This window comes from Lipotes vexillifer, unplaced genomic scaffold (genome assembly GCF_000442215.2).
Source record: "Lipotes vexillifer unplaced genomic scaffold, Lipotes_vexillifer_v1.1 scaffold729, whole genome shotgun sequence".
NCBI lineage: Eukaryota > Metazoa > Chordata > Mammalia > Artiodactyla > Lipotidae > Lipotes > Lipotes vexillifer.
The window spans coordinates 1,748,888-1,771,968 of record NW_006780914.1 but is presented as its reverse complement, the minus strand read 5'-3'; the positions used below and the strand labels follow the sequence as shown (position 1 = coordinate 1,771,968).

The following is a 23,081-nucleotide window of genomic DNA, read 5'->3' as shown; positions in this document are numbered from 1 at the left end:
TGAACAGCCCATGAAGTGAGCATAAGCTCAATCCAAAAGGCATCTAGTGTGGCTGGACTATAGTACTACAAGAGGAGAGAAGTGGCAAGAGATGATGCAGATAGGGACAAAACGGAGGCCTTTGAGTCACAGAAGTTTTGAAGGGCAAAGCAAGTGAATAAACATTTTAAATACAATGGCAACATGTCAAGTTTAAAGAACATTATTCTGACCACACTGCAAAGAACAGATTAGAGAGGAAAGTAAAACTAGAAGTCAATGAAAGTACTAAAAGGTACTACAGCAGTACGAGCAAGAAACGACTATTCTTTTGGATAACAGAGATAGCAAGAAAGAGAGAATTGGTTAGATTCAAGATGCATTTTAGACATGAAGGTTTGGAGACTTATGTGAAGATGACTTAAATTTTGGGTATGAGTAATTAGGATAATGGGAGTGAAATATACTATGACAAGGAAAATTAAAGGAAGAAATGCTTACAATGCATGTGATAGGTAAAGAAGTTAAAAAAAGTTAAATGTCCTCATTTCTGTATTTCCTGACTTTGGACTGCAATGTTCTTTCAGTGTCCCTGTATGATAGACAAGGTTAAGAAAATCTTAACCACTACAACTCCAGCTAGGCAAGTCTTCTGCTTCTGGAAGGTTTCATAAGTGGATTAAGTCAACTGCTCTAGGGATTAACAGAGAGAGACTTCTTGTTGATAAAGCTTTCATTACTTGTGTTTTCCCCCTTTGTCTCTTCTCACTGTAATAGATAAAACATCAGTAGTTGATAGTAGGATGTGAGCTTAATGCAATGAGGGCCAAGAAATCCATCTGGTGTGACACTGGTCTAAGCCAGGGAAACCTGGACAATGTATGTAAATTAAGTCCTTAAGAGAAAAAGTAATTTTATCTGATCGACACAGTCAAATACACCTTAGGTCCCCAGCGTCAAGGTTTCCTTCCACATAAGGATTTGAGTTCAGAAACCTTATGTGATGCTGAATGATTCTGCCTAAATGTCATATAAAACTATTTCCTCTAGAATTTTCCCTGTGTAAATATCTTCCAGGGAACTTATTTGAGTGGTACTGTAATCACAGTAGGTAAACCTATATAAGGATTCGAGTTCTGGGAGTTTAGAAACAAAAACCCAAACTTCATTCCCAACATGTTGAGCATATGCCATTTTTAGTACCAAGCTAGGTATTAACAATGGTAAAAAAAAAAAAAAAAGACAGAAAATTTACTCACTTTAAGGAACTCTCAACAAAATCAGATAAATGTATATACTCCATTACAATACAGAGTACTGAATGCAATAACAGACTTATGCACAAGGTCCTACAGAAGCATTGTGGACCTAATACACACACTTGGAATGATGCTGCATGCTAAGAAAGGAGGAATGTCAACTGAGTTGAGTCTTGAAGGATTTGTAGAGAAAATTATCTTGATGAGAAAGAAGATGATTCTAGGCAGAAGGAATAGCATATGCAAAGGCACTGTAAGGACAGATAAAAGATTAATAAAATCCTTGCTATTAATGAGCCTTTACACTGGTAATCAAGATGAAATATAACATAAATTTGGTAGTGAGAACAGATTGGGACTAGAATAGAGGAAAAAAGGTAATAATTGCTACAGGGGTAATTAGGGGGATTCATAAAGATTTGGGGATATGAGGAAAGTCTTAAAATGGACAAAATTTCAAGAATAGTGAGGATAAGAGGACATTTTCCAAATGAAGGATACTTCATGAGCAAAGCCTTAATGACAGGAAAATAACCTACAAGCAAGAATAATGGGGAATACCCTGGTTTAGAAGAAACATAGAATAGTAGTCTTGGAAGAATTACAAGGGAGTCAGATTATAATAGAAGGTCTTCATAAAAAAGGAAAGAGGTTTTAGCTTCATTTTGTCAAACCAGAAGAGTAAAAAACATGTTCACTAGAATGAACAAATAACCAAAGGAGGAAAATAAAAGGCTCTTTCCACTACCTAGACATAAGCACTATTAATATTTTTAGTATTATATATTCCAGATTTTACCTACCCAAATTTTTTTAAACAAAAAGTTATTCTGAATATACTGTTTTTAACTTAATATAACAAACACTCTTCCTGTCGATACAATTTTTACTGGTTATACCGTGTTCTTCTGTATAAAGGGCTCATACAACTAATATTTTACCATACATTTAGGCAATTTCCATTTCTTTGTTAAAAACAACATTAGGACAAAACATCTGGCTCTTTTATGTTTTTTGCACACACAATAGTTTTTGTTCATCCTGTAACCCTCTAGAAGTTTCACGCAACAGTTTTTGTTCATCCTGTATCCCTATAGAATTCTCATCCCTGCTGGCCTATATAAATGGTAGGAGCTCAATAAACAGAGACCACGCTGTTTCCTTTATGCATTAACTGGCATTTTATGTACTAACTGGTCCCACAGTTATTAAAGTGTTATTGTTCAGGCTTCAGCTTGAAATACAGCTGGTGATTACTTATGTGACATTTGTTACTCTTAATTCCTGGAAGTCTTCTTTGCTTACCTACCTGCAGCTACAAACTCCTAAACACACTCATTTCACCGTGAATGACCAGTTCTCTGTAGAGGTATAAAATGTCCCTATACCTGGAGTATCTTTCTAATCATTTATTTAGTTTATGGATGCTTCACTGAGATTTTTGGATGGCTATCCTCCACATAAGATATTTTCCAGCCATGTTCTATGTTGATAATAGAACTTATTCATTCACCTATTTGGCTGTTATATAAAATCCAACATTCTGAGAGTACTCAGAACTTGCTCCTTTAGTCCACCTTCATGTTGAAGTAAGGGGTTGGGAGGACCTTGGGGGTGTTCTATGCCTGTTTCCTGGTTATGGTCTTTAGCATTTTAAGAGTCAACTTGACAAGCAACTGACTTTCTGTTAAAGCATAAGGATCTGCTCTCTAATCAACTATTTAAAAAAAGAACAACTCATATCTTTCAGAAGTATTTCATAACTTACTAATGAGTCATACTTATTACATGCACATTTAGAAAAATATTTAAAGAGTACTGCATCAAAGAATAGCAGTCCATTTTTCTTACAGAAATGTATTTAAAATCAATGATTCCCCAAAAGCAGCCTATAAAGAGCCATGCTAAGCTTGCTGCATAGAATCATCATAGAAACAATTTTAAGACTTCAGATTCCTAGGTGGCACCAAAAACAGAATTCTCAGCAATGTGGGGAGTAGAGGCTTAGGAACCAAAGTTAAACCTAAAACTTATCCAGGATAGAGCTATATCTGCACAACATACTTTTAGCCTTCTTCCCTAATGTATAGTTATTTTGGCTATCCTTTTTTTTTTACATATACATCTTTACTGGAGTATAACTGCTTTACAATGTTGTGTTAGTTTCTGCTGTACAACAAAGTGAATCAGCTATATGCATACATATATCCCCATATCCCTTCCCTCTTAAGCCTCCCTCCCAATCCCACGCCTCTAGGTGGTCACAAAGCACCAAGCTGATCTCCCAGTGCTGTGCAGCAGCTTCCCACTAGCTATCTGTTTTACGCTGGCTATCCTTTTAAAATGGTTGCATTCCCATACACTGAGGATCACCCCTAGGAAACTCATTATTGCAATTTCCATAGGGAATGAAATCAAATCAGAAAATATTCAAGGGGCATCAACCATGTGTCATTTATTATGCTAGATTCTGGAGATTTAAGTAAGAACATCACCTGGTCCCTGTTTTAAAGGAACTTGAAAATATTGAGGATATTGTTCATTCTACCAGGTCTTACTCTCAGGAACCAGCTGTACTTTCCTGGAATATCAGCTTATTTTTGACTTGTAGACCATTTGGTCTACAAGTCAAAAATAAGGTCATTTTTGTCAAAAATGAGGTCATTTTTTGGTTTCAGCTCCTTTCTTTTTGTTTTTAAAATCCGAGTATGTTATATATATTGTAAGGACTTCAAATAGTTTTTGAGTAAGACATGGGTAACACAAGCAAAACAGGCAAAGCTCTCTCTCCTTCAGAATAATTTGTTTTATACATACAGCCTAGAGTCATGCTGCTTAGCCACAGGTACACCTCAGAATTATCTGAACATCTTTTTAAAAATATATATTCTGGACCCTTCCTCCACTGATTCTGATCCCAGTAAATCTTAGGTGGTATGTCCTGTTTATACTCAGAAAAAGTCCCCCAGGTAATTCTGATGTATCGATATATACTGTGGGAAAGAGCCGTTGGCTAAATCTCTAAACATAAGTGTTAAGGTAAGTTTTCTTTTGCAGTAGGCAGGTTAGGGAGGTGGTGTGAGATGGACTAAAGAATACTTTTCTATCATTTATTATTTAGTTTCAGTAAGACAATGAATCATGTGGGAGAAGTGATGCCTATGGATTTCTTGGTCACCTGTTCAAGAAGAGGAACAAATACTCATTTAATTAATACTATATAAATTAATATTCTTATTTGGAATATCACCCTTAAGAAATTGGATTTTAATGGTTCTTAGGTTACAGCTTTACTGAAAAGATTTGCAGGGAGAGAAAAAAAAATCACTGATGGATTTTATAAACAGGATTTCCTTGTATTACTTCCACTAGTCACTCATAATCCTAGTGCACACCTGAGAGATTTAAACACAGGTTCTCTTTGACAGTCTGAAAGTATTATACCAAATTAAACAAATTACTTTGAAAACTGTGAGGAGTAACAGGAAAAAGATGGCATAGGCATTAAAGTAAAATTTCTCTACTTATGATCGGATGTAAGTGATTCCACTGAACACTATAATAGATTCCCTTATTCAATTGTGGTATGTTAAATTCCCCTGTAACAGAAGATGGATTTCTTAATATGATATGTAAAATAATACAGTAATAGAAACCAATCTTTTAAACAATAATCTCACCCCCAAATTTATAGATTTAGAACATTCTATTTCTACTAACTCAAAATGCATATTTCTAGCAATCTTATACAGGACACAATGCTTTCTACTGAGGCAGTACTGTCACTGCTTTCTAAAAACCCAGTCTGGAAGATAACTATCATAATAATTACATATGAATTACCTTTCCATCTCTTTATTTTTTAGTTATTCTGGCTCCTTTCAGAAATACATCTGTATTTCTCTTCAAGTTTTTTTTTTTTAATACTAAAGAGGGACATGAACATATATTCCTAATACCTACTGTTGAATTTTTTAAAACTTACAAAATACCATATAAAGTGTACAATAGGAAGTATTGATCAGGATAAAAAGGGTGTGGAGCATACACACATGTGGCCTTTTCATAGCGAGGGAATATAAGATGACAAATGTAAATGATGGGGAAAAGTTGGCTAGTCCTGTCAGACAGGAATATTAGTGGGGAATATGTATTAGTCTGATTTAGTAAAAATAAAATGTGTTAAGTCTGTAAATTTAGATAGTCTTGTGAGAAACAGAAAAGATGGAAAAGAGTCTGTACAGAATTTAATATTTTGGTGTTACAAAATATAACTGAGCCAAAAATAATAGGGTTGGAGCTTAACCAATGACTGGAGCACTCACCTTCATCTGAGTGCTTAGGTGCCACTATCACGCCAATTGTGCAGCCCTGTCCTCCCACTAATAAGATAAGAAGAGCCATGTGTAACTGGAGCACTTAAAAGTTAAGCAAAGAATAACAGAGTAGCTCCATCTTGGGGCAAGTTCTAGGGAGTAATTTGGAAAGGATATGTACAGAAGACAAGGGATGAAATCACAAAGAGATGGAACTGACTCAAAAATGAAAGGAACTGTAACATAGTTACTACACTGTGATTTGAACTCAGAAACCTCTTGATATCTACTGAGCTATTTTACTTCCTACTAATATGGACAAAGTTACTATAATGAAACTGCATTGTTGTGAAACTATAGAGTTTCACCTGTTCTACACAGTGGCCCTTGATGTACAGGAAGAAAGTACAGTCCTCGTCTGGTAGAGCTCACCAGAGACTACAATGGTGGTATTCAGATATACTGTACTGCATTTCTGTATCAATATGTTGGTACCTTTGTTGGTATAATACCATTATCTTGGTCTTTAAAAAATTCTGAATCAATGTCACTTAAAATCAAGATCAAGGACTCAACTATTCAATTCATATGAGAACAAGTTCCAAGTCTGGAAAGATCTGTGCATGCCTACATCAGTCACCATACCATATTGTGGTATTACAAATCTCTCATTGAAAGAATAATTCCTTCTAAAGTTCAGATGATAATGCTGAAACCTACCTAGGTAAAGCTGCATGGGAATCTGTCTATAAAAGATGAAATTAAACAAACACCTAAAATGCTTTCTTAAAAAATAAAAACAAAACACACAGATCTTACAAAAAAAGGGTGATTCAAAATGATCCACTCAGAGTTATTTAAAAAAAAAAAAAAAGAGAAAGAGACAAATGGGGTTAAGGAAAATATCTGTTTAATTTATCTCTTCTCATTTCACCAACCACTAAACAGAAAGAGGACCTTTCCTACAGTACAAAATGTAATCCTAAAATATTCTGACAACTTAGTGATGAAATTAATCTTAAAAAAATCATTAGACATTGTATTTTCAGCTTTGCTAGAAGATACTTTTGTACAGTGTTATTCTTAATATTTTATTGATTTTATCACCTAATAATTGTAGAATGTTCAATATTTATATTTTTATACACTTATCTTCTCATTTGTTTTACAGATCTATACAGATTTTGGCTTGGAACATATTAAATATTTAGTTCCTGCTAATTTTGTTTTTAACTTTAAGAATTCTGAAAAAAAATCAAATAAATACTCTATATGAATTAATACTATTTACCAGTAGTGTTATTTTGCTCAAATATGAAATTATTAGAGTTCATTCCTTTGATAGCTTTAGTGAATTGGCTTGGGTTACCTGCGGTTTCACAGTTTTTCTAAGCATCTTGCCAAAAAAGTCAATCAAAGTAGGCAGAATAGGTAGAGGGAGAGTTAGCAGAATCATCTCATTTAACTTGAAAACGATATGTATGTACATACAGTGTTATCTGGCAAAGGAGTAAACTAAATTGTTGCCTTTTATTATCTCTGAGTGATGGAATTTCAGATGATTTTTACTGGAGTCTTCACATTTTAGGATAACTAAAGTTTTATGTTGTTTTTGCTTTTTCAATGAGCATATCTTATTTTTATAATAAAATATCAATAATAAACATGATATTGATAATAAAATGCAATAAAAGCAGACTAACCTGTTGTCACAGAAGACTCTGACTCTCTCAATTTCTGAGATGCTAAAAGTTTTTCCTGCAAAGCTTTCTGGGCAAGCTGTGCATCCCATTCTTCTAGTTCTTTCTCAAATCGCTGGTTGTCTTCCTCAACAAAATCTCTTAAGTCTGGTGGTAGTGTTTCTATTCCAACAAGGGCCTGCCCAGTTTCTTTATTGAACTCCTCTGCAAATCATATTTCAAAAACTATTATAAAATTAAGGGTTAAAGGAAAAATGCAAAGCTCAAAATAGAAGGTGTTTCAAATGTATTTAAAGTACAAATTATTACCACTTGGCGAATCAATATTACCTATATATTAAAAGAAAACTCAAACAAATGCTCAGAAAAACAATGATGCAAATATTTGACAATCCATTATAGGCAATGTTCTCAGCTTTTACTTTTAGGCTGAAGAGTAAAAAAATGGAACAAGGCCAAAATTGTTTGCTACTTTTCAAACAGACATGGTGCTACTTTTTCTATTATAAAATACCAGACATTTGATTATTCACGAAGTAAAACCACAAAATGAGAAGAAATAACTCATAACCTCGAAAGCTCAAAATAAAACTAAAATTCTTTTTCATCTGAAGCAGTTAAGTATAGCAATATACTTATATGCAATTTGAAAACTAATCAATATAGCAAGATTTTTTTCAACATCACATAAGTAGTACTTAAAAGCGTTACTCAACCTCTACCACACACACACAAAATAAATTTTAGCTTTCAGTCATAAATGAACTGCCTAACTAGTTTTGCTAAATGGTTAAATACAAAAGGAAAGTTTATTTTTATCAGTCTCAACAAACCTTTATTAAGTGCTTTTTATACGCAAAGCCTATATTAGAATATGAGAAATAAAAAGACAAGACATAGTATGAAATGGTCCCTGGCTTTGAGCAGATCAGAGTGAAGTGCGAAAGACAAGTCAACATACAATTCCAACACATAATAAGTGCCCAATAGAGGTATGCTATGAGAACACAAGGAGGGATACTTTGTGGCAGGTCAAGGAAAACTTGGCAGAGCCGATGACATCTGAATTGTATCCTGAGAGATGAGAAAGAATTAGGCAAAAGAAGAAAGAAATAAGATCATTACTGGCAAAAAATAAAAACAGAAAACATAAGAACATATAGATATAAATGTGTGAAATGATTTGGTGTGAGCCAAAGAAGTTCAAATATTAGTAAAGTACATAAAGTTTGAAATGGACAATGGTTATAAATAAAGCTGGAGAGACAATTAGAGGCCAGAAAATGGAGGCTTTTTATGTTAGGTTAAGGAGCTTGAATATGAGTCAATGTGTGACATAGTCATTAAAGGGATTTTAACAAGGAGAAAAAAGTCCGATTTACATTTTATAATAGTCACTAAATAGTTAACTTTGAATACAAAATATATTCCAGTTTTCAGCCCTGGTCACATTACTTTTCAATTCCAGTTTTCTCACCTACTAACCCAACAGCATTTCCTAATCATATTCATCACACTCTTTAGTAAACTACACTTAACTAATCACACCAGAGACCAGAGTCACATAAAAGGGTTACTTATTTAAAAATATATACCACCCTATATATTTCATATTCTTACCTTGTATTAAGAATTGTGGCTTATCATTTATGTACATTAAACAGTATGCACTGGCATTTCTATAACCACCAAAAGAGTCCCTCACTAGCTCTTCCCATGATGATTTTGTTACAGCAATATCATTGTACTTCATCCACCTGTTTTCACGATGATCAAAAATGTATGCCCAGTAGTGCCCGGCATTAGCTTGGCCTTCGTGAACTAAAACAGCATGTAAGCGATAAGGAACCTAAATATGAAAAAGAAGAGTTAAACTGTAGTTATGTAGTCTATTACACCACATCCCATGAAACCCACAAACCATCTGACTGGAGGATCCCATAGGAGCATACGTTTTTTAACAAGAGTAAATTGGCTGGAATTAAAGTTTTGAAAAAATTAAACTATGAAATAAAAGAAGGCAGGGGGCAAGAGAGGATAAGCAAACTAAAGACATGTAAAACAGACAGGTATGTAAATAAGATGATTTTCAAAACTTTGGAAATATATTTGTTGATCTATTTATTTCTTTCGAATAAAGAACTTATGATGAACATTTTTATATACAGCACATGATTTGTTTAAATCTTCACAGTTATAAATTGATGGATGAGTTCAGCAAAATGGCTTATATAATAAGCCATTATATGAGCCTCAGAAGTTAAAATGTAACTGAGCCCTTTACCTTCTCCCATAATCTTTTATTTATTTAGTTGTTTGTTTATTTATTTATTTTTGGCTGCGCGGGGTCTTTGTTGCTGCACGCGGGCTTTCTCTAGTTGCGGTGAGTGGGGAACTACTCTTCATAGTGGTGCGCGGGCTTCTCATTGCGGTGGCTTCTCTTGTTGCAGAGCACGGTTTCTAGGTGCGCGGGTTTCAGTAGTTGTGGCTCACGGACTCTAGAGCGCAGGCTCAGTAGTTGTGGTGCACGGGCTTAGTTGCTCCACAGCATGTTGGATCTTCCCGGCCCAGGGCTTGAACCCGTGTCCCCTGCATTGGCAGGTGGATTCATAACCACTGCGCCACCAGGGAAGCCCCACTCCCATAATCTTAATATCGTTAAACAACCATATAATTTTCCCATAGAATTTTTTTTTAAATGCTAAGGCCTTTTAGAAATTTTTGATAAATTTTATTATAAAAGAAAAAGGTAGGCTAATAAATACAGTATGAGAATACAACTGAATGAGGAAAATATTAATATAAAAATCTTAAAGTTCAACAATTTTATAACAAAAAGTATGAGAATTATGATAAATAACATAAAGATAAATTAAAATATGTAAATAATTTTGATAATGCTTACTAGCTCAAAATTCAACTTACTTGTATCATAGATTTGTCAGAGTACATTAGTTCAATTGTGCGATGGATTCTAGATATGCTTTCCTGCAAATCTAAGGATAGAAGATGCCATTTAATGATTAACATCAAGTATGCTTCTACTGAGACTTACAAGGTAGGGAATAAGGGTTTTCCTACCAATATGTTAGAGGAATAAGAAAAAGTTTCTAAAACTGTTCTAAAATTTACTATTCAGAATTTGTATAAAATGAAATTTAGTTCTTTATAAAAGATATAGCACAAAGGAAAAATGAAAAGTGAAAACAAATATGGTTTATTTTAAAAATGTGCAGAGCCAATAAAACTGAACTTTGTTCAAATTTATAAAGGAAGTTTCCAATGAAAATTAAAGCTAACCCTCACTACATATTTGTATAAAACAGGAAAAACTTTATTTTTTTCCTGTAGTTTATTCTTTTATTGCCCTAAATCAAGAATAAAGTTCTTTATCTTGATGAAGTTCCCCCTGTGTCAAAATATGTAAGTTTGGAGCCAGAGGAAATTAGGGCACATAAGTGGAAAAGGGGAGCTATACTATACGAAAACCTTTAGAGTGAAATAAAATAACTTCACCACACATCACACACACACACATACATATATGTATATGTACAGAAGTAACTGAATAAAAATCCACTTTAATCACCAACTGAAATAAAGTTATGAGACTCCCATTATTCATTATTTCTACTTCCAGTAGAAATCTATCCTACAAAATTATTTAGAGGTAGGGATGTTTCACAGTTATATTGCCTATAAGTGTTTTTTAAAAAGTGGAGACAACTTAAATATTTGCCAATAGGGAAATGGTTAAATTATAGTGTAACCACACTATACTATGAAGCTGTTAAACAGAATCAGGAAAAAAACACCAAAGACTACAAAAGAAAATTAGGAACTTTAGACTAGGGAAAGGCCTTTTACAGCTTGTTAGAAAATCCAGTAACCATAAATGAAAAGACTCCCTCCCCAAATTTAAGAAAATCTAATATTATAGAAACAAAACAAAAACCAACATAAAGGAAATCAAATGACAAACTGGAAAAATATTATCTGCAGCATACACTACAGGCAACAGGTTAATACCCATAACATTAAAGTTTCTATTAAGCAGTAAGAGAAAGACAAATAGTTCAATATAAAAAATGGGCAAAGGTCACAAATTTAGAGAAAAATAGAGTTTCACTCATAATTAATGAAATGCAAATCAAGACACTGAAATACCATTTTCATTTCAACTATCAGACTACCACAAATTAAAAAGTGCCCAGAGCTAGGGGGAATACTGGGAAACAGGTTCTCTCGCACAAAATTATTGGGAATGTAAACTGCCTCATTGTTTGGGGAGGGAAATTTTAAAATAGTCAAAAGGTTAAGTATATACACTTTGGATCAGAAATGGCATTTTTAATATACTCAACTCACAAAGTATGCTAATATGTATGCGGAAGGCCAGCTTTATTGGTAGTTAGTAACAACATAGAAATTGAATAAATTATATCATATTCATATGCTGGAATACTATGTAATAGTTTAAAAAATAATGTAACAGCAAATATCATCAGGGATAAAAGAGAGAAAACAAATATTCCTAGGAAAATCTTTAATACTTGATGCATAGTATTATAGGTCCAAAACCTTATGACATGTCTCTCAAGTTCCTCTAACTTAAAATGGCCAGAAATGGACTCATCATATTCCTACTTCCTCCCCCAAGGTGAGGGCCTGCTCCCCACCAGTTTGCTCATTTCCAAAGTGCATTCCATCTATGTAGTTATACATATCACTATGAACAACTAAGGGAATCATCGCTGATCCCCCCGCCCTTCCCTCTTGTCAATGACCCACATCAAAGAATATACCAAATTCATTTCTTTCCTCCCTCAATGCTACTACCTTGGTGTCAAGTTCTTAGCTTTCAGCCTTCTGAATGTAATCTTATGAAAACAAACACAATCTGCCAAGTCCACTAGAAAATTATCCAACACCTAGCACAGTATTCAGGAAAAACTATGTGCTTAATTAATGTTTACTAATGATTTCAAATACAAAAAATTTCCTTATATATGAAAAATACTAAGGAAAATCTTTAGTTACTAATGCTAACAGTTAGTTACCACCACACCCTATTTACTCCCTATTAAATACAGACTGCTCTTTATTTCCATATTGTCTATAAAGCATCTAGTTGGGCATTTAAAATCTAACAAGTGATACTGTTTAGTACAAGTCCAACCTTTTGGTATAAAAAGAGTAACTCCTAGATGCTTTTTTCATAGATCAATAAAATTAGGATAAAATTAGGGAGCAATAATAGGTTATTATATTTTGACATGCAAGAAAAATTATGATAAAACTACCATAAAATATTAATATCACTTCATTTTAAGAAAAAGGAGATTTTAACAACAGTAAAGTAGGATAAAAGTAAAGGAGATAATTTCAGAATAAAGGAGAGTTCCTTCCAAGCATGGACAGATGGCAACTTAACACTAACACACACACACCCCCCACAGAGCACTGTCCTTACTTTTCTTATTTTACTACATGCCAGTTAAAACTCGTTATAGACTGGCACTGAGCTAATAGATCATATTTGGAAACCTACTAGAGCAGACTGAACATTAAAATTCACATTTCTAATTCTTCAACATAAAGAAAATATTGTATCATTTGAACTCACTGCACAAACATCAAGGGAGGTACATAACTGATTAAGTACAAAATCTGATGCTGTATGATGTTTCACCAATGGAGTACCTGTGAATACCAGTTTGATATAAATTTAGAGCACTAAACCAGAAAATCAGACCATCTGTTAGGTCATTAATTAGCTAAGTAATACAGGGAAAATCTTTTGGTCTCTCTAAACCTCATATTAAGATCATAAAAAAGGAAGCCAAACTAGTTTACCTTATAGAAAACACTTTGTAGGGGAAAAAAACCTTTATTAATATTTACACATGAAACCCATAATCCACAGGTGACTTCCCTTCTCAATTCTAACATTAATCATGTCCATCTGAGGTAGAGTAGCTCTGCTATGAGAAACTTCTTACCTCTGGTGTCATTTTCTATTTCTGTCCTCCAGCGATGTAAACAGCTTTCTAGCACAGAGAGTTCCTCTTCTGTTATGTGCCTTGGTGCTGGATGCATGGGCAAATCTGGAGGTATCCGAGACTGAGTGAATGGTTTGTGTATTACTGATCTCGACGAAATGGCAGCTATTGATGCGGGTGATGTGCTTGGCAGTTCTGAAGAAGGAGCTCCCTGCTGGTCTGTTGTGCTGTATTTTTAATGTACAGAATATTCATTATTAAACTTTTCAAGTTGAAGCTCTGGACAATGATTATGTGCCAAACAAATAGCATTAAATTGGCTTATAATTTCAAAAAGAAAAGGTTTTCTTAAAAAAAAAACCCAGAAATATGTGGATTAATCTAATAACCTAATGAGATTCTTAATATATGGAACTACATTACTATAAAATTGGGGCTTTAGAGTAGAAATGGCTTAATCATATTTATTTATACAAATCTTACATATACCAGAATTATAAAACCTTCCCTTGCTAATACTTAGCAGCTCACATTACAGAAAATTTTCTAATTTAACAGTAGTATTTTCATGGATGAAAGGTTGATACATATAACATACAACCTAAAGTATAATTCTGAATGGTGTATGATGAAATTTTCAATCCATAACCATAAAATCCATTGAAACAATGAAATAAGAAAGCCCCCAGAAGCATACAACCTTCTAAGTGAATGTCATCTTTTTAGAGTTCACTAAAATAAATCACAACATCCATTTTATAAAACCGTCTTTAAAGGCATCAATTATATTATTACGTAATATAGTAACAGCTGTCTCTTCTATCAAGAAAACTTTTTACCTTGGTAATGTCTGTGATGGTACAGAACCACTAGATGGGGAACTAGCATCAATATCATCAACAGGAGAAGTGCAAACAGGTTTACTTGAGGCAAATTCCAATGCATACTGCAGAACATCCACCAAGGGAAATCGTTTGGGACCCGAACCATAGCTTAAATACCTGTTAACCATAAAATGTATGAATGCTTTCATTTGTGTATAAAGCACATTTGTTTTTTTTTCAATAATTGTTATAAAACATAATAAAAACACTTCAATAAATATTCCTCAACAATGAAAATAATTTTGCTTTCAAATGAAGATGGTAAAACTAAATACACACTCAAGAAATAAATTAAATGTTCTCCAAAGGAACACAAAACCAAAGCTGATTAAGACAATGTGTGTATATACTGTTATAAATTTTAGATGCTGCTCTAAGTTGTAACCCAATAGTAAAATGAAAACTGACATTTCCATCTCCTGAGACTTTTATTTTTAGATCTGTTATCTTGTCTCAAGATGGTGACTAATATTATCCTCCCACCGTTTATGTCTGATTATTTTTCAATATGATTGATACCTTTTAAGAATTAAAACTATTGAAAAATAACATTATTTTCTATAAAAAGTTTTGGGCTATTAACTTTCAAATTAACACTAAAACAAGGGAATACAGATTAGATCAGAGGTTGCAAACTGGGATCTTTCAGACCACATTTCAGCCTGTAGACTTTTGTCTGAACTACAGAATATTTCATACTCTAGATTCTGGTTTCTTCTGGAAACAACGCGAAGCTACAGACAATAGGAAGATGATGTTCATGCGTGGCACCACCTACTAGTGCGGATAGCAGCCACCTTCTCTCCACAGGGATGTGCTCTCTGACTCCCTTTGCCCACCAGCTCATGCCTGACTTGCTTCCCTCCTTTATAAAGCCTCCATGAGCCTCTCATAGGCATCTGAGTTTGTATCTTCTGTGTTAAGGAGAAACACTCAGTTACCGTTAGTTTTAAGGGAAATCTCAAGAGTAATATTTAGTCTCACACAAGAAGAAATCTCAATCATAGATTAGTTTAACTTTACATCTATTTTTAGTACCATGCGTATTACCTCTTTATGGTAGGAATATTTAATTTTAAACAATAACATCATCTTCTAATGCCAACTATGAATTATTTTAGTCTCTAACGAAACTCAAGCCTAAACTATTCCAGCAAAATATCAATCCAAAATGATTATTTACTCCTAGAATCACAAACCATTCAAAGCAAATTTTAAATTAAAGCTCTAGACAGTCACTAAAAATATGACTTCCTATAGTTAGCTCATAATTTCACTAAAGTTTCAATACCTTTCAAGTCTCTGTTGTAATACTGTGAGGTAATCTTTTAGTCTCTTGATCTCTTCCCTCTTAATTCTTGTTATTTCTCTGTTTCTATGCATGTATCTATCAGGAAAAAGAAATATAGCAATTATTAGTATTTGCAAATACAGAAGTAGACACAATATTAAGTCTAGCCATCACCACAGAAGATCAACTCACCCAAAATTTTATAATAAAACATCATACAGACAATACAAATTAGTATTTTTCCTTATAACATTATTCCCAGTAACTATCCTTTTCTAAATAAAAAGAGAACTCCATTTTCCTTGACAAATAGTATTATATACATTATGCAAAAAGTAAAAATTATTTTAAGGAAATTAAGCAAAATTTTCTCTAAGCACAATAACTCTTCACTGGCTACTGAACTGTTTCAAAACTAAGTCATGCTGTATACCAAACCATACCTGTCCAGATATAAAACCTGAGGAAATTCCAATTTGTTGTGAATTTTTTCTGGTCTTCCCAATGCCTGATTAAATTCAAATCTTGACAATTCAAACGTTAACACAGGTGGTAGTTCAGTAAACCAATGCTGAAAGAAAACAGTAACAAAACCCCTTAATATCACATTTCTGTTTTCTCCATTGCAATTTTAGGCACAGGATGTTAGTTAGCAGTGGCATTTTTATATGCATCATAATAATGCTAACATCACAAATAATTGATTGGGTATGCAATTTAGTTAAAACTCAACTTCCTCCTAAAAGTTTTTCACACCTTTTGAAAATTCCAATGGGGTAACACACAACCAGGAAAGAGAAAAATCTTCTAATGACTCTCCTTCTTCAATCATTAATTCTTTACATTAGAATTTCTAACCCAAAGAGAAAGACACTGAATAAAAGTATGGCTTAGTATCTCAAGTATTCTGGCTTCTTCAATATTATGTCACAATTACTACCAGGAATGGCACATATACTTAATACAATCAACCACATGGTCAAAAACCTGTGACAAAGTAACATGTAAGAGGTAGTACACTAAAGAAAAAAAATATTTTATAGCATAAATGATCACAATTTTCATGCTAAAACTAGAAACTGATACTTTACTGTTTTAAATTTAATGCTCCCACTGGAATTTTGAAAAATTTGAGAAAAAGATCTATCACTAGGAAACAGAGTTTATACTGATGATAACTACATTTAATATTTTAAAAAATGATTAGTGCTTAAAGAATTGAATGCCTCACTGCTATGAGGCAACTCCTCCACACACTTTGGCAACTGTTCAGTTAAGCGTGAAATGCAACAAAACTTCAAAATTATTTCAATAAACAGATTCAAGCTTTGCATAAACCTTATTTATTTAAAGAGGAAGAAAAAGGAAAAAAACTTGTGAATTAACAAATACAGAAGTATAAAATAATGTAACAAGTATTTCTAAAGTGCTTACTTTAAGCCATGCAATGTACTTCTGTAAAAAGAAATTGTTGCATACTATATCGTGTATGGTATTTTCAAGTGCCAAAAAATGTCACCACATAAATGTCAATAAGCTAAGAGTATGCTAATTTAAATTCAAACGTTCAAGAAAAAGAAAAGCAGAAACTGCACAATGTGGCAAACTGAATATGATCTTGAAAGTTGCTACTTTTCTGTAAATAAAATCAATAAAAATAAATGGTTATTAAAAACTATTTCTCCCTTCTAAAATGCTAATGATTACCTGAATTGAGATTTCCTGAGTTGGATTTGGTTTACCTTTTACTAAAAGTTGAAGTTTAAGGAATTTGCTTTATGGATATTACCTGAAACTGACTAGGGAAAGTTATGGAAGATCTAATATTAGAAACATCTCTTAAGTTTTAAAATTTCTTGAGCAAAGTTTGCTTATTTGCTTTGTTCTCCCATGGCACTGGAAAGAATTTTTTTTAGTTAGCTTTAATCCACACCTAAAATTACTATTAAGAATTAAAATATACCCCACACATATCACAAGGAAAACGTCTGATGCCTTAGGATGATATTCTCTATTCCATTTTATAATACTCAAACAAGTAGATTTCAAGTACTATTACCTTCATTTTTTTGCAATGCTTTGAATGTTACTATTTAAAATTAAATCTAAGTATTAACTTTAAATAGTTAACATACTTTAATTCATGGGAACCTACAATGGCTAACAGAAATGAAATGACTCAAATTGGCGGTATGCTTCTCTGTAAACCATAAATAGTCCAGGAAATAGGTTCCATATCTTATGAAAGAATGTTCATAATATATTATGTAATATGTCTCTGTGTGGATATGTTTCCTCCAACAGCAGTGACAGTTTTTTCCTACTACAGGAGTGGAAGGATTTCACTTTTTCATTATAATGCTGATCAGGACGAGAGATAGCCACACCATTCCCTAAATTCATTTACAAAAATACTATGGGTATGTCTAGCTCTGTGATTTTTAGATCATAAGTACAGCAGTACATAAGTAGAATTTCAAATAATATAAACCAATGAGACTTTTTTCTTTCAAAATATTTTTCCATTCAGTAAAACTCTATACTTTATCCCTAATCTAACCAGTATGCCATGCTGTGAGACACAGGTCATCAAAGGTAAAAATGCTGCTTATATTCTCCATATCTCAAAACACATATCATTATGATTACTATTATTATTACTACATTATAAAATGAACTGACAGGTGTAATAGATTTCTGCAGTTAATGAAAAAAGAACTTAGATAATCAGCAATGGCAACAGCAGTACTCCTGAATTTACTGTAAATATAAATCAGACCTGTTAAAATATTTTCTAGAGAGAATGTGGCCATTTTTATGAGTAAATAGCTGATTTTTCTATTAATATGTTTTAACTACCTTGCTTTTGGAAGATTACATGAATATGGGGGGTGGGTGGGGGAGGAACAAGAAAAAACAGACCTGTCATTGCAAATTCCCCACAGAACACCAAACAAAGCTAGGATATAAACTAAGCACGAGAAGAGAATACTTGCAATTCCAATTCAAAAATTAGTTTCAGTCATTTAATTGCCTTCACTCCTTTGCCCTATATATTTCCTATATAATATCTCCATATATCTAATATAGTACATGTAGGTATTATTTCTATAACTTAGTTTTTTAATTAAATCTCTGTAAAATTTCTCTCAGCACTTTGATTATGACTTGGTACAACTTTGTGAAGGGAAATTTGGCAGTACTTACATTTTTAAATGAGTATGCCCTGTGACCTAAAGATTCCACTTCTAACTATCCTTCATTCCTAAGTGCTCAAGGGTATTTACAGGAAGACATTCTTTGAAATAATTCTTTGTCCAACTACTGTCTCACAGAAGAATTACAACAATTTAATTTTATAAATACGGGCTACAGTGATACTATGCAGGTTCTAAATAGAATGATGTAAAGCTATATACTGACATGGAAGGATGCTCACAATATGATGCTAAGTAAAAAAATGCAAGTCTCAGGACAGTATGAACAGACAAATACAATATTTATATGTGCATAGCAATCGTCTAAAAGGATGTACATCATACTATTAGTAGTGAATACCCACACCAGAAGTGAGGTGTTTACTCTTTGAAATTCTTTCTCTCCAACAGGCAATCAAAAAATAGCTCCAGGTTTCTTGGAGAGTATAACTCATTTACAATTGGCACACCATTTTATTAAAATTTATGATTTAGAAAAGTATCTTACATATAACCATTTTTAATTTATTCAGTTGCCTCTTGGTAGTCATTACAGAAATGTAAACTCTTATAGCCCACTGGATGTTTTAACATAAGCAATCCTGGAGACTAGAGATCTTCCTTCCTATATTAGTTGGCCCCAGCTATTTCAGAAAAAAAAAAAAAAAAAAGGATGTTTTCTGTATTAAAGTAAAATCAATAATTTTTATTAAATAATAGTGTAAGAGATAAAAGGTATTAACATCGGGGATTATGCCAATTTTGTTTAGAAACAAGCCTAAAATGCTACTCATTGGTCTTTATAGAGAAACAAAATAGCTTTTCTGAAGCACATAATAAGACTATAATTTAAGAGTGTTACTAAAAACTTTTAAGATATTCTGCCCTAGTCGGTGAGAGTCACTTAAACCAGGTTGAATTATTATTGAAACTACTATGTTCAGCAAATCTAGGCAACTGGTACTAGGAATCACAGGTAATCAAATTTGCTATTATTGAGACTGCTTAGAAACTGTATTCAGAGATGACAACAAACCACTGTGTACCTTAGGTTAGATGGGAAAACCTAGGCAGAAAATATATATTGTGGTATAGGGCATTCAGAGTATGAAGCCAAAGACAGAGGACAAACTAGATTTTTAAAAAAATAAATAATGACAATCAGAGTCAATGTAAGAAAAACATTTTTAAAAGCTAGGGATATGTGAGAAAGATTATTTACCAATTATTAAATTATTTACCAATAAACCATAGTGTGTTTCATTTATAAGCTACTTTGACAATGTGAGGAAAATGCCATCCCTTTTTTCCCTGCCCAAACCCATCATTCTTTAGTTTAATAGGAAACAGATCGCACTTCATGGGGCTCTGCACACCTGTTCCATTTTGGGATCCTTGGAAAGTCCCAATCTTTACGGATTTGTTTCCCAATCAATAAAATAAATATGCTTAATTTAAGTATTCTTAATTAAATGTCTATATCAGAGTCATCTGTGGAGCTCTGGTGGCCATATACCATATCCCTACCCTAGATTTTGATTCGATAGCTTTGAAGTGAGGTGTAGGTATCTGCTGAGAATCACTGAAATAGATGCTCTATGATGTAGAGAGAAAAACTATTTCAAATATTTTCTTTCTCTCAATAAAACAGCCAAAAAATAGTAAATATTATTTATTTCCTTTTTTGTTTGAGTGAGGGAAGAAAAGGAAATGAGGATGGCGTTAGAATTATATCTTTTTAAAAAAGCACACAACTCAAATAAAAGCAATTTATTCTGAAAAATACAAGAACCTAGTCCCTTTTTAGATAAACAGAGATGCCATCACTTAACATTAATTAAGTACCTATTCAGAATAAAGAGCTTGGCAACTTTTTTAATATGACTGAGACATTTCATTCAGTCAGTCAATATGTATTATGTAATTTTATCTGCAGTCACCACACTGCCCTAGGGATACAGTAGTGAATGGCACAGATGAAGACCCCCACCCTCATGCATGGAGTTTACATCTAGACAGCTATCAGCAACTGCTTAATGATGACTGATTTTGGTGCACATAATCTGTCCTTTATCATTTACTCTATTATTCTAGAAGAATATATGGACGGAAGGATATACAGATGGAGCTTGAGAGATGAACTGAGAGATGGAGATAGGTTATTAGACAGAGACCAGTGGAGACAGATAAATAGGTTTGTAATATATTTTTTTAATTCTTTCTTTCTTGAGAAAGCAAGTTTTTTCATCTGCTCTTCAGGCAATCACACAGTAATTTTACAAGAAAAGGAGTGTGGTGTTGCCTACTTGGGTGTGGACATATTCCAACAATATTTGATGTAAGTAACATATGTCTATATAAAATTCCACTCTAACATCAGTGTTTTTCTTCCTTACTTCCAGGACTAGAATGCTGTAATAGCCGGTACCATGACTGAAAAGTCTTAAAAGACTGAACAGTGTCCTAAAGGAGGATTTTAACACCAAATTTTGAGAAAAATTTTCAATGAAAATTTAACTTAGATTATAGACTACATTGACTCTGCAGGTTTCCCAAATATGTATAAATTATCATAATTAAATCCAAATACATTTTCTGAGCATTCTCTCAATTATTAGTAGCTATATCCTTAGAGCCTTAAATTGCACTTCACAACATTTTAAGACAGACCTGAAGGAAAGGGGAATAAAGATGCTAAACTCACCTCTTGGCCGGACTTTCCTGAATTTTCCGAATGTAAAGACTCAATTTCTCCTTCAATCATGGCAGCTTCTAGGCACTCATGTAGATCTTTGAATCCATTGACCTGAAGTGGGTACTGACCAAACATTTCAGTATTTTCAAATTTTTTACCTATAAGGGGGGGAAATTAATATTCCTCAATATGGCCTTTTAGCCACTAAAAGAAATAGATGTATATAGTAATTATCTCCTGAACCTGAAAACTATAACTGTTTATGCTCCAGACAGTAGTAGTTGGTATAATTTTCCTATTGGTTTGTACATGTACATATGTATATTCACATCCAGCTGTGCTATAGATATTACACACCCCTATGTGTGTATGTAATTATATACATGCATATGTAAGTACATATTATGTATATATGTATATAAACATACATATATATATATATATATATATATATATATATGTATGTTTATTCTTTAAAAAAGTACCTTCTAAGGGTAAGAGAGTGTGCTAACATTGAGAATATATATAGCAGTGCACAAAAGAGATATGGTCTCTGAGCCGAGGAAACTCCTATCCTTTTCTGGAAAAAGACATTATACACATTAATTGTACATATAATTATGAACAAACAATTGTTTACAATTACAGATGTTATAAAAGGGGTGGTGAGACAGTGCTGTGAGAAGGTATAAACACAGGGAACAAACCTAGTCTTTAGGGCTGGAGGGTGAAGCAGGGAAAACTTCCATAGCAAAATGACATTTATGCTGAGACTGTAAAGGTGAATGGGAGTTGGCCAGGCCAGAACGTCGGGGAGCCAGAGTATTCTTGGCCAAGCAACAGCACACGCAAAGACTTTCAGGCTGCAAAGAACTTGGCTTGTTTTAACGAATTAAGGGAAGGTAAGTATAGCTTAAGGGAGCAAGACGGAGATGACAATGAAGAGTTAGGTGAGGGATCAAAATCAAATTCTTAACAAAGTCTAGTAGCCCTTGTTAAGAATTTTTTTCCAGTATATTCTGAATATAATGGAAAGTCACTGAATAATTAAATCTAGGAATAAGAGGCTCAGATTTATATCTCTGAAACATCCTTATGGTTTCTGTGTTAAGTGAGTGATAGACTGTTAGGAGACTATTATAGAATCTATCTAAAAATAAAGGTAGCATTGAATAGGGTGTTAGTAAAAGTGTATAAAAACAGATGAAATGACATACACACATTTATAAATATATACAAAAGAGAGCACCGATAGGACTTGACTGAATGGCTCATAGGCAGGATGGAGAATAGAAGAGAAAGGAAGGTATCAAGAATGATACTCAGATTTTTAGCATGAACAACTGAATTGACTTTTATGTACTGAAAGGGGCACCAGTGAAGGAAGAGTAGAGGATTCTTTTTTTACTTTTGTTTTAAGGCAGCAGGGAAAATCATTGGTTTCGAATGGCCCATAAGATTTTAAGTTGAAAAGAGGGGGACATAAATAAGTCTGTAACTAAGACTGGTGTGAAGCTATAAATTGGAGAATTGCTAGCTTATTGATAGCAGGAAATCAAGGAAGTGAATGAGACTGCCCAAGGAATTATCTGACAGGAAGAGGAAGAGGAAGAGGACCTAAGCTGATTCCCAAGGATCTCCTACCTTTAGATACAGGAAGAACTATAAATATAACTCATAAGAAGTACCCACAGAGGCATGAGAAAGCCAAGATAATATGGTGTGATAGAAGTCAGAGAAGTGTTTTTAAGGAAAGAG

General features: G+C 33.3%; 1 protein-coding gene across 2 annotated transcripts in view; it reads right to left on the bottom strand.

The window, feature by feature from the left end:
* USP25 (ubiquitin specific peptidase 25) overlaps window positions 1-23,081 on the bottom strand; it is a 140,945-nt gene that overhangs the window by 35,459 nt on the left and 82,405 nt on the right. For both annotated transcript variants that reach the window (XM_007454290.1, XM_007454289.1), the window contains exons 10-17: window positions 21,333-21,481; window positions 15,875-16,002; window positions 15,432-15,527; window positions 14,096-14,257; window positions 13,257-13,483; window positions 10,180-10,250; window positions 8,875-9,103; window positions 7,258-7,458 (exon numbers count right to left, since the gene is read on the bottom strand). In XM_007454290.1, the coding sequence (XP_007454352.1) occupies window positions 7,258-7,458; window positions 8,875-9,103; window positions 10,180-10,250; window positions 13,257-13,483; window positions 14,096-14,257; window positions 15,432-15,527; window positions 15,875-16,002; window positions 21,333-21,481 (1,263 nt within the window). The remainder of the gene's footprint in view (window positions 1-7,257; window positions 7,459-8,874; window positions 9,104-10,179; window positions 10,251-13,256; window positions 13,484-14,095; window positions 14,258-15,431; window positions 15,528-15,874; window positions 16,003-21,332; window positions 21,482-23,081) is intronic.